The sequence below is a fragment of the Acanthopagrus latus genome, chromosome 9 (genome assembly GCF_904848185.1).
Source record: "Acanthopagrus latus isolate v.2019 chromosome 9, fAcaLat1.1, whole genome shotgun sequence".
NCBI classification, from domain to species: domain Eukaryota; kingdom Metazoa; phylum Chordata; class Actinopteri; order Spariformes; family Sparidae; genus Acanthopagrus; species Acanthopagrus latus.
In genome coordinates this window covers 793676-812190 of record NC_051047.1, presented here as the reverse complement: position 1 = coordinate 812190, position 18515 = coordinate 793676, and the positions used below count along the sequence as shown (strand labels likewise).

At 41.7% G+C, this 18515-nt stretch overlaps 1 protein-coding gene across 3 annotated transcripts in view; it reads right to left on the bottom strand.

Moving 5' to 3' along the window:
* Positions 1-18515, bottom strand: part of frzb (frizzled related protein) — a 35716-nt gene that overhangs the window by 10025 nt on the left and 7176 nt on the right. Inside the window, exons 2-5 of one of the 3 annotated variants that reach the window (XM_037109796.1) lie at positions 16517-16765; positions 4465-4500; positions 4148-4207; positions 71-136 (exon numbers count right to left, since the gene is read on the bottom strand). In XM_037109796.1, coding sequence (XP_036965691.1) covers positions 71-136; positions 4148-4207; positions 4465-4500; positions 16517-16765 — 411 coding nt within the window. The remainder of the gene's footprint in view (positions 1-70; positions 137-4147; positions 4208-4464; positions 4501-16516; positions 16766-18515) is intronic. The other 2 variants (XM_037109797.1, XM_037109798.1) reach the window with 2 other exon arrangements.

Below are 18515 nucleotides of genomic sequence, written 5' to 3'. Positions count from 1 at the left end.
ACAGCATCTAATCTAGAAGAATAAAAGGATCTTCTTAAGTAAAAACTGGAGTAAGTCCCAGATCACTCACCATAGTTGTAGTTGTTGCCCAGGTAGGTTCTCAAACACATTTTTACTGTCTTACATCTACAGCGATCTAGACAAACACACAAACACATATGCACACAAAGTAAGAGATCACGTAATCATAATTTTTAAAAGAAAAACAAACATACAAAAGCTGTGCACAGTTTCCACCTCCACTCTGCATTTCCAGACTGAATTTGTCATGTGTTCATATCATATCTGGTGCTAGAGACAGGAAAAAATCCTTTTGTACAACTAGAAAAGACATATACACCAATGAGCCAAAACAGCACTGACAGATGAAGTGAGTTACACTCATCATCTCTTGACTATGCAATCTTGGATCCTGGGATTCATGTGGATGTTCTTTGAGAAATACCAGCAATAGGCAACTGCCATCACGGGAGGGGCTAGCCATGAGGTGTATACTTGGTCTACAGACATGTCCCGATGGTTTGTATGGGTCAAAGAACATCCACATAAACGTCAAGACACAACGTTTCCGAGCAGAACATTGCATTGTAGAGATCACTGTTATTTACTTTAGCTGTCAGTGGTTTAAATGTTTTGGCTGATCGGTGTAGTGAGCTTTAGAGGCCTAGGTGGATGGATTTTGCTACCTCTGGAAAAAGCAGAGCTAGTAGTTGCCCTGCTTCTGCTTACTTCAATTTGTCTGAAAAACTGATGTGAAGTAGATTGAGCGATTATAAACAATTATGGTCATTCCAACAATGTATTTCACACACAATGCACTGCAGCAATGCATCTGGTGAACATCAGAAATCAGGCAGTATGTATTTAACTAAATTAATTAATTTTATTTTTGCTTCAAGCGATTTATTTACTTATTAACTGACCAGGAAAAATACACTTTATCAACATTTTACTTCATACATCAGTGTTAATGTGCTGTCATGTTTTAGTATATACTAGTGCATTGCCCGTAGGAAGTATGTATTCCTACAGAAAAGTGGGAGGTTAAGTAGCTTTTTCATGGATGGCCAAATGAGGCTGTGTTTGATGGTATCAGGTCATCAGGGATATAAGTGACCGTTTTTGACAACCTTTGATTTTACCATTATATTTCACCGTAAAAACTATTTACCTTGCCTTGTTTGGTGTCATTATTTTCAGTACAGCCTCACGTGTGACTGTACAGTTATTTTTTTCATTTTGACATACTGTATTAACACAATGGACCTAAAATCACAAAAAACATAAAATCCGAGGACGAAAAAGTTTGATTTGTTACAGTGAAAACCACAAATATATTTAACAAACTGATCCTACTTGTAATGCAAATATAAATTGTTGTTTGCTAAATTTGTGCATGAGTTTTTGAAATTTACAAAGTTATATGTAACTATTTACACTTAAATGCAGGCAATGCCTCAGGCTCAGGCCTCCGTCAGCTCCTCCCTGCCTGCTCAATACTCAACCGTCTCCTCATTGTTTTGACTCACAAAACAAAAAAAACGACTCCACTACACACTAAACCCACTAGACCAAACACTACATAACACACTAACTATACACTCCAAACACGTCACAGATCTCTCAACTCTGAAAACTCGCTATTTATTGCTGTCACTATCACCGTCACTGCTGCTGTCACTCTTCCGCCTTGGTCCCTCCCACAGTTTCCCCTGTTCCTCAGCGTGGTTTGCCATATCATTTGTGATTGGTTGATGTGGTGCCTTTTTCCACCGATAGGAAGGTGTTTTCTTGCTTGCAAACACTTCCTGCTTGCAGACATTTTTGTGACAAAAGCTCCCATTCCCTCCTGCACCAGACACAAAGCAAATGTGACGACAATGTTCGCGAAAAAGCTTGCTGGACATTATTTATTGTAAGTCCGGTTTTGGACGTGCTGGCGCGTCCATCCACTCAGGAGGTGGGCCGTGGGGGTGGGCTAGCAGGTAGCTACTCACGAACATCCACAGATTCCGATTCCAGTTTGTTGTCCTCGCTTACCTGGATCTCTTCAGACCCGAACAGATTCGGTCTGGACTCGTTTAGTCCACAACAGTCAGTTTAGATGCACAGAATGGGACCGAACCGCTGGCAAAATCCCGGTCCAGCAAGAACCGCCACAGGTATAAATCTGCTTGTTTCCTAAGGTGTGTCATGGAATGAGCTCTGCAGTGGTTCTGGTGCACACGAGGCTTTGGCATGCAGTGATTGGCTCTGGTGCGCATGTGGCTATGGTGTGCAGTGATTGGCTCTAGTGCGCACGTGACTATGGCAGCTATGATTGACAATGCTAGCGGAATTCATAAAGCATTTATAAAATAATTTATTAACAATATCATTGTAGTTCAAACTAAGGATGTAACGGTTACTGGTGTCAAGGTATAATAATAAGCATGGTAAAATTCCCGATGGTGAAGGTTACTGTTCAAGTTTTAACTACCATGGTAACCATGGTGGTCAATAACCACGGTGTGGAAAATTTGCGAGATGTGCTTTTTTTGTAGTGAAGAAGACATAGTGGTGGGAGGACATGACAGTAGCGGTGCTCAAGGCATTTTTCCGCCTTCAAATCTGAAGTCTGGCCATATTCTGGCTATTATAAGAATGCTCAGGGACAACTGGTCGAGGATGGCAAACCTATCTGCAGGAGCTGTGAGAAGAAAGTTGATGCAAGGAGATGCAACACATCCAATTTATGCGACTATCACTCACCTGTTCAGCGCATGCAAGATAAGCTAACCTTAAGCTCAGGTGCATGATGTATGTATGTCAAGTTTGAATCTTTTTTAATTGCTGGTGTCACTTACGTAAACTGACCCGATAGTGGTATAACTGAACAAAGCTGATCTGTGATTTGGCACGTTATCTGAACCACTTATTGATTGTAGATTTCACTTTTTAAAGTCGGCCTAATAATTCCCCAAATGTTGATGCAGAGCTGCAGTGAGGAGGATCTGAGACAAACACATACTGGGTGGACTGAGTTAGTGGACACAAACTGACTGAGATGACTGACTTTCATCTCAGCTCCATTCACCGGAGGAGCGTCTACCTGTGGCTCAGCAGCCATTTGACCAACCAGATTGACCGAGTCCACTGACAACAGACAAGATAGATAGATAGATAGATAGATAGATAGATAGATAGATAGATAGATAGATAGATACTTTATTGATCCTGGAGGAAATTCAATCATCCAGTAGCAATAACAAACATTGAACATACACTGAACATACATGCAATGTCAAATAAATAATAAAAATGGATGTGGAATAAAAATGTTATAAAAATGTTTTGTACAACTGTAGTAAAAATGAGGAATAAAAATGTTTTGTACAACTGTAACTATTTACATAAAGTGACTGTAGAAGTTTAAGTGTTCGATACATTTAATAACTCTATGCGCTATATTAAAAATATAAAGTGATATTAAAAATAATTATCTTCACAGAGAGGCTCTGCTGGCCAATCGAGTTCTGCTGCCACTACATATCAATCTACCTCTGTAACGCAGACATTAAAAAAGGACACGTTTCAAAAACAGGCTGCCTCATCTCAAAAAGCCAGTGATACAAAGAGTGATACATTCTTTTATACTTGTTTAATGTTGATTTTGCAGTGTTTTGTTAAGTTTTGGATCCTTATCCTGGATCCTGGATCCTTATTGATTGCATGATCTTTTACTGAAAAATGCCATACAACTAATTGCAATTAATATTTTCTTAGCCTGTTGTACTGTTAAGCTTGTGTATTTTTTAAATTCCCAATATTATCAGTAAACATATAGAAAAATTTAAGTTTTCCAAAATATCATAAACTCATAGCAATAATAGCCTAGCAATAATAATCATGATACTGGTCTCAAAAGTGACTTTTGAAACTGATGCAGCTAATTAACAAGAGTTTATCTATTACAACTGGCCGTTCATCCATGACATTTAGGGATGAAAACAAGTGTGTTCTTTTTAATTCCTCCACTTCTCCTCCCTCACTTCCCCACTGCTCTCTAAGTAGCCTTATGCCATTTTGTAATACCAAGGGTTGAGGGCATGTGAATTAGGGAAGTGGAACAACTAACAAAACACAGCAAGTAAAATAGAAAGTTTACCTCCAATTGTTCCTCTGCAATGGAGGTTGTTGGAGTCCATTGGAAAGTCTGGACTGGATTCTGTCAAAGAATCAGATCCAGAATAGATCAGCTCTTGAGTGAGTTGGTTCAACTAGTTCCCAAACTAGTGGTGTTTAAATGCATATCAGTGTGAACTACAGAAATACATGGTTTCTGGAGGCAGTTGCCACCAGTTGTGTTTCTATCTAACAGTAAAGCAATTTTCAAGTGAACATTTGAAATCCCACACACAAGGAGGGGGTAACTGATTGCTCTTTCATTTTGCAGTATAGGTAAAGGTGAAACGTCAACCTCACCTGGGTTACACCTGGCTGGGTCCTGGTAATATGGGTCTACAAAGACACAGAGAGGTAGAAGTCAGTGTCAGGACAGAAGGACAACACATTCCCTTGCTTCTTGATTTTATGCAATGGGAAAAGGGGAAGTTACATAAGCTGTTTCACGCAGTGGTTTAGAACACCAGTGTGGTTTCAAAATTACCAGCAAATTACCTGCCATTCAGTGAGCAGCAGATACAAAGAAAAAAGAATATTAAATCAACATTGAGTGGAGCTAAAAGTTTTAATTTTATCTTAAGGGTATCTTAAGGTCTTGGTTTAAACACAAGTTGGACAGGTGAATTGATGCTGCATCATCCGTGATTCTTACCAAATTTGATATGAGTTTCAATCCGTTGGACAGTGACTAAAGTCACAGCTCAGACATCCAGTAGGAGCTTGTGGTAAAACTGACCTTCATCCCAAATATAAATTAGAGAAAGCGAGCTGACATGGTTCTAGAATTTGGTAAGGAAGTTGCTTTCCTGGTTTTTCTGGGTTTGTGTAATTAAAAGGTGGACCCACACCACACTGGAGGACTGTATCCCATCTGGCCCAAGGATGTCTTGAAAATTTTTATGTCTGCCGCCACTGCAACCCCTAGCCTGTTAAATGGCCCAAAAATAATGCATGTATGTCTGGATGGATGACTTTTCCTGAGGTTCATCAGATCATTCAGAGAAAAGGCGAGCCTTCGCTGTAGCAGTAACACAGAGTCTGTGTCTCCTTCCACCATTGTGTTAGTTGTAGGTACTATCTTGACAAATATCACAGCGACGGTCAGCCCTCCAGACCGTGACTTCATAGAACTTTCCCCCAGAAAACAGCCTCCCTCCTGGCGAGTGACAGCGTCAGACAGCTTCCAGTTTACTGACAGTGATTATGTAATTATGTAATTTAGAGCTTTGTCACCTTCCAGGATATTCAGTGGGTCAGGGTCTCAATCACAACACATCAGAACAGCATCTATATGATGATAAACAGTCAACAAGTGCATCTTTAGATTAACAGGAGAACACCAGGGCAAAAAAAACCCATAGACGTCATCATCATTACGTGTACTGTCACGCCTCCTTAGGATCTGCAGCGCTGGCGGCTTGCTGTGTGAATTAAACACTGGTACGGCTTTATGTTGGAGCTGCTTGGTTCTGTGATAACAAAGAATGATGGGGAATTGGTGAACCTCTGATGCAGAGATAATGCGGCAAATCTGTGTGAAAAAGGCTAGCGCCACTATGTAATTTCACCCCTAACTGCATCTGAAACTTTCACACAGAGGAGAATGCAGAAAATTACTGCAGGATCCCCACAAACAAAGGGCAGTGTGACTGGGGCTAGAGTGAAACAGCTGGATTGGACATGTATCTGGTGGAACAGCAACTAGTTTAACTAAAAGTCATTGTAATGAATTGAGCGATATACCCTGACTGAACATGAGACATGCCGGTATATCTTTAGGGAGGTCAAGGGGATTGAGATTAGCTTCTTCTTCAGGACATGCTGGTTCAGGGCCCATTTAAGGAAGCAGAGGACAGTGAGGGTTTTATTGAGGGTAAAATGAGTGAGCCAAATGTATCAAGGCACTCTTTGAGAAAGTCCATCTCAGTAAAGTTGGAGGGGAAATGACTCAGGCTATCTGTTCACGAGGGAGCAGAGACAAACACGGTAGAAAACAGTGATAGGAATCAGTTGATCAGGGAGACTGCTTCCTGTTGGTCCATGTTTTCAGTCAAGTGAGTGAAATATCCTTACTCTGAAGCACTTCAGACATATAGGAGTAAATAACAATACAAAAGTAACTAATATGAGACTTGCAGTTTATAACTGGGAGATTCTGTGTGCAGTCCCTACATCTACCTGTTGCCTTTCAATAAACGTATTCAGTAATGAGAAGCTAACTTTCAATAAAGTTTGATTAAAAAAAAATCACTTCTCAAAAATAAGTAATATTTTATAATCAGGAGTTTTGTGTAGATTTTTCTTTAGCTACAGGAAATCACTTAAAACAGGTAATCTAGGTTACAGGTTAAAAAATCAAAACAAGTAACAAAACAATCTTACTGCAAGGTTATCAAACTAGTGCAGTAGGAAATATATATTTTTATAGAAAAGTGTGATGTTAAGTAGCTTTTTCATAGATGGCTAAATGAGGCTGCGTTTGAAGGTGGGACGTCAGGGATATTTAGGTTTGTTGTGAAATCCGATAATCCAGGGTATAATTGGCCGTTTTTGACTAGTTTTGATTTTGCCATTATATTTCACATTACAAACTATTTATGTGGTGTCATTATTTTCAGCACAACCTCACATGTGTGACTGTACAGTTATTTTTTCATTTTGACGTACTGTATTAACACAATGGACGTAAAATCACAAAAAAACATAAAATCCGAGTAGAAAAAGTAAAAAAAATTTACTGTGAAAACCACACGTTTAACACACCTGTCATGATGGCATCATGGCAGTCCTTCTCTTTCCTCTTGTGTCATTGTCTGTTTTCACCTGTGTGTGATCCTGCATGTTTGTATCCTGCTCAGTGTCTGTCTCTCTGAGTTGGTGGGCGTGGCTATCCGTGCAGGTTGCAGCCAGGTGGAAATCATCAGCACTAATCACCTTCCCTTCCCCAAGTATAAGAAGACCGGCTTGAGATTCACTCGTCGCCATATCGTTCAGTCAGCTAGAGTGGTATTTTTGTTGAGATTCTGGCTCCTTTAAATCTGTTGGTTTTTTCCTAATGACCTTAGCTTGTGAAGCTAACCCTCTCCTGTGTTACTTTGCCACAATTAGCCTTTTGTGCTCTACTCTCTCCATCTGGCTGCCTGCTTGCTCATCACCTCACAGCCCTGTTGAGAAGGGTTTGTTTTTCCACACAGAAGACGCCTTTGTGTTACCTCTGTGTTTGACCACCCCATTACTAGCAGTGACACCAGTAATCGGCTGCTTAGCTTGCGTCAGGGCTCCGCAAGCGCAGCAGATTACTTAGTGGAGATTTGCACTCTGGCAGCCGAAGTGGGCTGGGGTGACCAGGCCTTACAGAACATTTTTTTTTATTTTTAAAGGGTTAAATGAGGAGGTTGAGGGCAGTTTGATAGGGAGGTCCCAGCCAGATAGTCTGCAAGAACTAATCTCTTTAGCCATATAGACTGATAACAGGCTTAGAGAACAACACAGGGAGAGTTTTTCCCCTGCCAGGACTGCCTTATCAACTACCAATGACCCTGCACCCAGGTGCTCTAATCAGCCTGTGTCAAGCATTCCCCTGATTCTACCAAGGAGGAACCTATGCAACTAGGCCATAGTCGCCTTACCCCTGAGGAACGGAACCGGCGTTTCAAGGAGAAGCTTTGCATGTACTGTGGGGAACCTAACCATCAACTAGCCTGCTGTCCCCATCGGTAAAACGCCCAGCCTCACCAGTCTTAAATGGGGTTCTGGTGAGTAGTTCTGTTGTTCCAGCTATTCCCCATATGAAAGTTAATTTTGATGCTACTTTGTGCTTAAATGGTGGTGACACGATTCTGGGGCTGACTCTAACTTCATAGACACAGAACTGGTTAGGCAGAACCAGATTTCCACCATTCCCCTTGACACACCCCTAGTGGTCAATGCACGTCATGGCGAAGTCTTGTCTCACATTTCCCATAAAAATGTTTCCATTCCCCTGTTGCTAGCTTGTAACCATCACTGCCAAATAGACCTGTTGCCTGGAGCCCCTCTTCCAACCAGCAGCCTTTACAATCTGTCAGCATAGGAACACGATTCAATGGAACAGTACATGGGTGACTCCCTCAAATCAGGTATTATCTGTCCATCCTCTTCTCTCCTGGGTGCTGGTTTTTTCTTTGTGGTGAAGATTTATAAGACCCTGAGGCCATGTATTGACTACCGTGGGCTAAACAACATTACTGTGAAGAATAAATACCCTCTGCCTTTAATCAACTCTGCTTTTGAGCCCCCACATGGCGCCACAGTCTTTTCCAAGCAGGATCTCCGCAATGCTTACCATCTGGTCCGGATAAAGGAGGGAAACGAGTGGAAAACAGCCTTCAACACACCTCTCGGCCATTTCGAATACCTCGTCATGCCTTTTGGTCTGACAAATGCTCCTGCAGTTTTCCAGGCTATGGTAAACAACGTCCTCAGATCTACTTAACCAGTCAGTGTCTGTTTACCTCGACGACATCCTCATCTTTTCCAAGAATATTGATGAACACATTATCCACGTCCGCCAGGTTCTCCAAAGATTAATGGAGAGACAACAGTAAGACAAGCACTCATCACTAACCCTGACCCCCCCCCCCCCCTTCCTGCCCAGGAGTCAGAGGTAGTGGTTCCTTCCATCCAACATCACCTTCAGAGGTACTGTCATGATGGCATCATGGCAGCCCTTCTCTTTCCACTTGTGTCATTGTCTGTTTTCCCGTGTGTGATCCTGCATGTTTGTCTCCTGCTCTATGTCGGTCTCTCTGAGTTGGTGGGCATGGCTCTCTCCGTGCAGGTTGCAGCCAGGTGTGAATCATCAGCACTAATCACCCTCCCTTCCCCCCAGTATGAGAAGACCGGCTTGAGATTGACTCATCGTCAGCTAGAGCGGTATTTTTGTTGAGATCCTGGCTCCTTTAAATCTGTTGGTTTTTCTAAAGACCTTAGCTTGTGAAGCTAACCCTCTCCTGTGTTCTTTTGTCACAGTTAGCCTTTTTTGCTCTACCCCCTCCACCTGCCTGCATGCTTGCTCATCACCTACCAGCCCTGTTGAGAAGGATTTGTTTTTCCACACAGAGGACGCCTTCACCACATGGAGGGATGACATTCTATTTCACTGGGCACACTCTGGAGAGCTCACCACCACTCATCAACCACCACTGGGATTCCGGACACACCACCCCTCCCCGACCCTCGTGAACTTAGCCCTTGTGACTTTGTTGCACATTAAATCACTTTCACCTTGACTCCTTGTTGACGTGTCTTGCTCTTGGGTCCAGTTTCCACCGTGCATCGTTCACAACAGAACCTTTTTTTTTATTTCTTGTAATGCAAATATAAATTGTTTGCTAAATATGTGCATACATTTACAAGTTGTATACAAGTTATATGTAACTATTTACATTTAAATGCAAGGCAATGCTCAGGTCTGTCTGAGCTCCTTCCAGCTGAATGAAGAGCTGCACTGCCTGCTTCACATTCAGCAGTCTCGTCATTGTTTTGACTCATTAAACAAAACGACTACACACTAACTATACACTCCAAACATGCTAAATGTCACAAATCTCTCAACTCTCAATATTGCTGTCTCTACACTGACTGTTGTTGCCTGTCATTCATCCGCCTCCGTCCCTCCCACAACTTCCCGTTCCTCAACAACCAAACTTGCTGCTTGGACACTTTTGTGACAAAAGCCCATTTTTACCGTTTCTTCCTGCACCAGACACAAAGCAAACATGACGGCAATGTTCACGAAAAAGCGTGGCGGACATTATTTACCCTAAGTCCGGTTTTGGACCTGCCGGTGCGTCCGTCGACTCAGAAGGTGGGCCGTGGGGTTGGGCTAGCAGCTAGCTACACACGAAAAGTGAATCACAGCAGCAGCCTGTGCATGTTTGCAGCCCAATAATAACATTGGAAATTGGGTAAGCCCAGTCCACCTAATGATCTACTCAGCTGTAGGAGGGTACTACAGGTTCGAGGGTTCTTGCCTGCCATTATGAATGTGGAGATGATGGAGTCAACAGTTTTTAAAAAGGATCTGGGCAGGAAGATGGGAATACATTGGAAAGCATATAAATACCTTGGTAATACATTGATCTTAATTGTCTGTACCCTCCCCGCCAAAGAAAGAGGCAAATGGCCCCACTTTTGTAGATCTGTCTTAATTTTCTCTGTCAGGGCTGTAAAATTTTGTTCCTTTAAGGTATGAATGGACCATGTGATAAAAACACTTAAGTATTTGAACCCCAATTTAGAGAACTGAAATGGAATAGACAATGTTGATTGACATTGTTAAGGCTGGCTGGTTAATGGGGAAGTATTCACTTTATTTTTTGTTTAACTTGTACCCAGAGAATGTCCTGAAGGAGTTCAGAATTGACATTATATGTGGTATTCCAGACTCTGGGTTATGCACATACAGGAGTAGATCATCTGCATATAACAAAACTTTATGCTCCATTCCCCACCTCTGGATACCAAGGAATCTTGTTTCGGATTTCAGCGCTATTGAAAGTGGCTCGATGGCAATTGCAAATAAAAGTGGGGAGACAGCCCTGGCGTGTGCCACGTTTGAGAGGGAATAATTTAGAGCAAGGATGGCAAAGTACCCTGCTGGTCCGATTGTTGAAATGTCTCTAGCTATTGCTATTGCTATTGGGGACAATCTTTACACTGGAAACCCGTCAGGCCCAGGTGAATCGATCAAATTGCTTCTGTAATCTCTGAAAGTTTTAAAGGGCTGTCAAGTATTTGATCCTCTAATGATATTTTGGGCATGTCTAGCTGTGACAGTTCAATCCCACTGTCCAGGGACTCTGAATTGTAAAGCTGGAAGTAAAATTCCCTGAAAATGTGGTTAATCTCACCAGGATCAGAGATAATTGCACCTGTATTATTACAAATTTGTTTTATCTGATTTGAAGCATTCCTAGATTTCAACCGTTGGGCAAACAGATGACCAGCCCTGTCTCCTGATTCATAGAATGTGCCTCTGGAAATGTAGTAGTAATTGTTCAGCCTCTCTTGTTGACAAAAGGTCAAGTTCAGTTTGAAGTTTCAGTCTCTCCCTATAAAGATCAGGTTACTAACAAACTGAATGTTGGGCATCTATATTAGCGATAGAGTCTTCTAATTCCTTCAGCCAGGCTCTGCGACACCTGTTAGTATGAGCTGTTAGAAATAATTTTGCCTCTAATGAATGCCTTCAGAGTTTCCCACAACAATGCAGTAGGTGTGTGTTCTGATCTATTAGTCTCCAGAAAAACGTTGATGGCTTCAGAGACCTGTTTACAGAAGTTGGAGTCAGATAATAAAAGAGGATCTAGGCGTCAAGACCAAAAACTCTTATGTTTCAATTCAAATCGGAGATCAAGAGTTATAGAAGAATGATCCGACCCAGCTTTTGACAAATATTGAGTGGAAACTATGGAAGAGATAAAAGTCTTGTCAATGAGTAATAGTCAATGTGCGAGTAAGTCCAGTGTACATTTGAAAGGAAAGAGTATTGCTTTGCTGAGTGGCTCAGGAACCGCCATGGGTCAATGGTCCAAGCCTCTTGGACCATAAAGCTCCATCTACTTAGATTTTTTGCTAATTAGCATGATGTGAAAAACAATAAAATTAATAGAACTTTTGAAAGATTGACTCTATCAACACTAAATTTGGTATACAGCTTTGTGGGATCAGAAGACACATTTTAACGATAAATGAGTCAGATTGGTCAAAAAACATGAACGCCACGGACCAGTGAATTTTTGCAATGGGCGTGGCTTAGAAATTATTGGCCCTAATTCCGACACCCTTTGCCCTATCATCACAGAACTTGGTGGGTAGGTTCACAACTGTACTGGCAATCTACCTATGAAAGCATGTTGAGCTCAACCTATAAATGCTACACATGCACATCTCAAAGGCCATCAGACAGAAATTCACTAAATTTGGTATGCATGCTCTAGGGGTGAGTATTAACTAATATCTTGAGTGCCATGTTGATAGGTGAAAGTGGGCGCAGCCTACTCGTCATTAACCATCATTGTTTGCGTCTTATTAATTTATTGGGAGCTGGAAGGACCCAGAGACACGAAACTTGGTACGTTGAGTGTAAATGACGTCCAAATGCTGCTCCAAAAATTTGATCCCAATCTGTCAGATGGGGGCGCTATAACATAGGGTGTGAAATTCAAAAGGCTCTCCCTGTCAAGCCATAAGTGCTATTGACTTGAAATTTTTCATACACGTCCTCCTGATAGTCCTCTACAAAAAAGCCTCTTGCACCACAAAAGCTAATCTGCATAACGTTAAAAACGGTAAAATGAATAGAAGTTTTGAAAGACTGACTCTATCAACACCAAATATGCTATACAGCTTTAGGGGATGAAAAGACAAATTTCTACTATAAATGAGCCAGATTGGTCAAAAAACATGGCAACCAGGGACCCATGTATTTTTGCAATGGGCGGGGCTTAGAAATGATTGGCCATAACTCCCACACCCTTTATCTTATCATCACAAAAGCTGGTGGGTAGGCTGACAACGGGACTGGGAATCTGCCTACCAAAGCATGTTGAGCTCAACCTATAGGGGGCGCTATAAATGCCATTAGCATGTAGCTGAAAAACCAATCTGGAGAAATCTGAGGCTTATCATGGGTATGTTTTGCATAGATCTTTGAGAAACACGATGGCCGAAGTCATCAACTGCGGCGGATGAGGGTCAGGGTGGCCGGTTTAGGGCAAAAGAGGTTAGAACCCACAGACTGCCGCTTGCAGCTACATTCTTATCTTATTATTATTTTAACAACACCATATGCCAGTGAAGCAATCTTATCAAGTGTATGATGCCTCTAGAGGGCAGACTCAATGTGACTGCATAGTACAAGAGCTTTAGAGCAGGAGTGCTCAACCAGTCGATTGCAGTCTACTGGTAGACCTTGGACTGATCCCAAGTCGACCACAAGGGGTGTAGTTAAAAATGAAGGAGGAAGATTGTTTTTTTGTTTGTTCTCATTCAAAGCCTGTTTGTTCTATCTACAATGTAACAGTGGTGTTGGCAAAGACAGGGAATCTGGAACAGCATTTTAAAATGGTACACAGAAGCTACAAGAAGCAAAAACGCCTTTACGCACCACAAAAGTGCAGGATTTGAAAGCACAGCTTGTAACACGGCAGTCAATCTTCACCAAACCGAAGACCCAAGGTAAGGCTAACTATTGCTTCCTATTATGTCAGTCACATCCTTGCTAAACACAAGAAGCCATTCAAAGACAGCGACATTGTGAAGGAGGCCTTTCACGAGGCAGCAGATAGCCTCTTTGACGACTTAAAAAATGGAACAGAGATTGTGAAGCCCATTAAAGAATTGCAACTCTCCCACAATACTACTACAAGGCGATGTGAGGGAATGGCTGTGGATGTGGAGGAGCAACTGAGGAAGGATACTGATGCACGTGAGTGCTTTTCCCTCCAATTTGACGAGTCGACTGATGTGGTGGATGTGGCACAGTTGTGTGTTTTCATCAGGATGATTTTTGAAGACATGAGCGCCAAGGAAGAGCTACTCACCATTTTGCCATTAAAAGGACACACCAGAGGTGAGGATATTTTTAATGCTTTCATGGAAATTATTAGCGAGACAAAACTGCCGCCCTTCCAGATGATCTCCATCACAACTGATGGGGCGCCTGCTATGATGGGCCGCACCAGTGGGTTCATCGCGCTGTGCAATTAAAGTGAATCTTTCACAGATATCATGAATTATCATTGTATAATTCACCAGCAAGCGTTGTGTGGAAAGATTTTAAATATGAAAGAAGCAATGGATATTGCGATGAAGACTGTGTGTCAAGTTCGGGCCCAGAGTCTGCAGAGAAGGCTTTTCCGTGCTCACTTGGAGGAGAATGATGCTGAGCACACAGACCTGCTGCTTCACACGAATGTTAGGTGGTTAAGCAGAGGTACATTTTTGGGCAGATTTATGGAGCTGTTGCCTGAAATCAAGGACTTCCTGAAGCTTTCAAAATATGTGGATTACCATACAAAACTAGAGGACCACCAGTGGCTTTTAGATTTATCTTTCCAATTGATCTCACTGGTGAGATAAACTAATAGTAGTAGTAGTAGTAATAAAGTAATATGCACTAAGGATGGAGAAAATAACTGAAAAGAAAGAAAAATGGATAATGGAACAGTCCCAACAGAGTATCAGTAATGTAACAACTCCTGATTGAGCTTACAGTGAACATGTATGATGCCAAATGACATCACTAAAGTCGGCTCTTAACAGCCATTCCTGGACCAACTTTCTAATAAACAAGTCACCCTTGTCAGAATACAGAAAAGTGTCCGAAGAGTTTACCTGTTAGGGCTTCCATACATAAGAGTTCCCTATGATTTTAATGTAATAGGTGAGACCACGTGATATACCAATCGTGACCATTCTCCGTCTTCGGCTCATGGCATGTTAGGTTGGGTTTGGTGATTCCCGTTGATAAGAGTCCACAAAGTTGGAGGCTTCTGTAGGAGAGGAGAATCCCTTATGAGACCCATCTTTCAGCGTGATCATTAGCCTAGCTGAGAACAGCAGAGGTGGCTTCAGGCCCCGGTTGTACAGGCTCGCCATAACTTCATGGTATCATGTGCGCTGCTCAAGGACCCAAGGAGTGTAATATTCGAAGATCCAGATCGGCTACCCTGCGCTGTTTGCAGGCTTCTCGGACGACCAGCTCCCTCTTTTGGTAGAGGTGAAAGTGGATCATGACAGCCTTTTTTCTTTCCTCCTGGCGGTTTGGCAGTGAGTGCTCTATGCGCCCTGTCCAGCTCGGGGGGAGACTGTAATGTTTGTCTGCCAAATACCTCAACAAGCATATCCGAAAAGAAGGCTGTAGCTCGGGGACCCTCGATAGACTCTGGTAAGCCGATGATTCTTATGTTGTTCCTCCGGCTCCGGCCCTCTAGGTCGACCACCTTAGCTGCTAGTTTGGTGTTGCTATCAGCCAGTGCTGCACACTTCTTCCCCAGCATGTGCATCCTCTGCTTCAATGTGCGACTGAGGCGATGCATCGGCCGTGGTCTTCTCCTGTGGCCTCGGTTTGGATCAGTCTCTCTTCCAGCTGAAATTGCCGCCCTGTGTTCTTCTAGCAGGCTAGCTAAGCTAGCGACATACGGGCTACCACATGCAGCAGGAGTTTCGCCCTTTTTAGTGTTGTCTTTTAGTATGTTTAGCTGCTTTAGATGTCATCTTGTCGATGTCCTCACTTGGTTGTTGACATGGAGTACTTTTAAAGCTTCGGGGTGTTAAAGGCGTAGTGTTTTTGTTTTTTTTAAGTATTGTTTTTGGCCTTTTTTATCGCTTCATATGATAGTTGAGCTGAAGAGTTGACAGGAAACGGGATAAGAGAGAGGGGGAGTGACACACAGCAAAGCGACAAAGGCTGGGAGTCGAACCCGAATCCACTGCAGTGTATGTATGCCCCAAAAGTGTAGTGATTTTTAAAAGACAGTGGGAGAGTGAGACTAGTGCAGCCACTACATACTGGATCCCAACCACTACAAAATATTTTCATAGTGTGCTCTAATTTTGATATTCTTCTACCTAACGTGCTGGTGAGTCTTCTCTAATGCCACATAATACAGGAAGTCACATGAACTCCTTTTGTGCAGTGCCCAAGTCACATTTTGGAAGTGTGTCAAACAGTTGAAGTCTGGCCACTGGGTTGTATGAGGGCACTGCTTACAGTTTTGTAGTGCATTACTATCAACAATGCTGATGGCCCACCACCAACATTTTAGTCCTGTCTCATCTCACATTGTTTGTCCTGTTAAGGAAAAGGAACATACATTTTGGCATAGTTTTTTCTATCAAAGATCTATTTCTAGCTCATCATCATCTTGTTTCCAAAATAAAGAACAACAATGGTTGTTAAGGAAAAAAAGCTGTTCACAGTTTTTTTAATCATGATTTCATTACTGAAATAAACATTGCCAAGCTCAAGAATCAACTTTAAACTTTAATTAACATCAAAGATATGAATTTACGATTTTTACACTCATACATCTAAAAACAACTAGATGCTTGGTATATATTTTGTTGAGTTGTGTACTTACATATCTTAAATGTTTCCAACAATATTACAACGGGGGTTACTAATTAATGAAGACGACCGTTATCCCACTGTACTTATATCTTTTGTTTTGACTGAGAGTATGTTTAATTGTTGGACTTATTCATTTAAGCAGAACATATGTTACATTGAAACAAATAATACCTCAGCTGCCTTGGAAGAAACAAAAACAGTAATTTAATTGATTAATGACAATTAGCCATATACCTGGTCCCTCTGCCTTGACGATAGCCTCAGGTGAAATGCAGACTCCACGGTCGTACAGTGGCAACTCGCTGCAGGCCAGGCTGTCGGGCCAGCTGTGGTTGTAACGCTTCATCACCGGCTCACAGCCGTACTTGGCCCGCTCGCACACAGCCTTACAGGGTTTGATGGGCTCATGCTGGAAATCAATGGTGCAGATAGGAGCATACATGGCACATAGGAAGAAGAGCAAATCTGGACTGCAGCCAGTACCTGAAAAGGCAGGGAAATACAGAGGACAGTTCCTTTATTTATTCAGTGTGAATTATTGGTAAAGTTTTAGCTGAATCACTTGAGGTGGTTTTAGAATAATCCAACTGAATGTTTTGTGTAGGGAACTATAAACTATAATGACACTTTAACTACATTATTGTGCATATGAGAAACAGTGTCTATTCTAAAGGCCCCTTTGGTGGGTGTGGCCTATGTAGTTGAATGACATTTCAGAGTTGGCTTTATTAGGAAATGTTCTGTCAACTACCATGGCACCCTACTAACTAATGCATGTCATCGGATACTAAAGATTATAGTGTAGAGAGAACAGACAATACATCCAGCGGCTTAATTCTATTTGGTTTCTTCTCTATGGCCATGATTGCTATGGCTTTTGGACATTGTAGGTGCAAGGGGCGCCAACTCTACCAGGGCTCATTTTTCTGTGCCAGTGCATTCAGGGTAGTCTGGGTAATCACTTATAGGACTTGTACTGACTTTCATTCCACTGCAGGTTTCACACATGATGATACAAGAAAGAGTTCAACACTGTGTACGAGAGCAATCAATGTTTTTATTACAGAGCAGTACTGAGGTTTGGCTGCACAGCTCCACAGTGAAGTCACAGAAATACTTAAACTTGTGACCTGAAACTGCTTCCTGGTTTTTGGCCTGTGGGTCTTTCATTAGGACATTTTTTATGGTTAAAGCTCACTGCCTTTCCACTTTCTCTCCACACTGACTCCACTCTGAGTCAATCCACCCATGTCTCACTGGAGCCTCAGAGATTGTTTTTAATTGAGATATCACTCAAAACATGAACATCAACTTCATGGTAGAGCTAAAGGAAAAGTCAGGGGATCACCAAAGACATAAGAATACACCATCTTTGAACCATGTACCACAAGTGTCAACATTATGGCCCTCAAATTTGAAGGGAACTTAGGATGAGTCTCTCATTAGACTTAATTCTCATCAGGCTTCACAGCCCGAAAAAGCTGTATTCAGGGCAGCCCTCGAAAATGTCAATGGTAAGTTTGAACACAATTTAAATAATAGGATCCCTTTGGAAATGGTGCTGGCTTTGTTACATTTTATGTAGGCTTGGTTGATTGAGCCCTTCCATTATATGAATTAGTGCCAAAGACATATAAATAAAAATCTGCCAGGACAATACTAGCTATGTTATATCTTGGGGTTGCTGGCTAGTTAGATCTAGACTTCTGTGGCTAATACAAATAGTTGGGCATTAATTTAATTAATTCATCATCTTCTGCAAATGCTGATAAGGCAAGGTATCAAATTTCTTTGTTAGGCTTTTTGACGTTCTCAATGCATGAAACTAATTTATCATTAAGTTAAGCTTTTCATGTGAGCAGTGTGTTTTTGGCCTAGATTCAGTCAAATAAAAATGTTATTTACCAAAGAAGCAGAAATAACAGTGATAATGATAAGTGCTATTATGACAGATTATTATAATAGTTTGGCTGTAATGTTTTGGAAAGACCTTAATAAACTTTTATTTATGTAAACTAAATCTAAATTTAGTGGTGTATTGTAATATTACTTTGCAGTTAATACAATTCCCCCCAAAAAAAGCAGGTAGCAGATTTGGACCATTTAAATTTAAATTTGTGTGCTGATATGACCAGCTTGGGAAGTTGGCACCAGTAGGCCTAACCTGAACACTTTGAAGCTTCTACTACTGTCATGGTAATCTACATTTAAATCTAAATTCAAAGGAATTAGA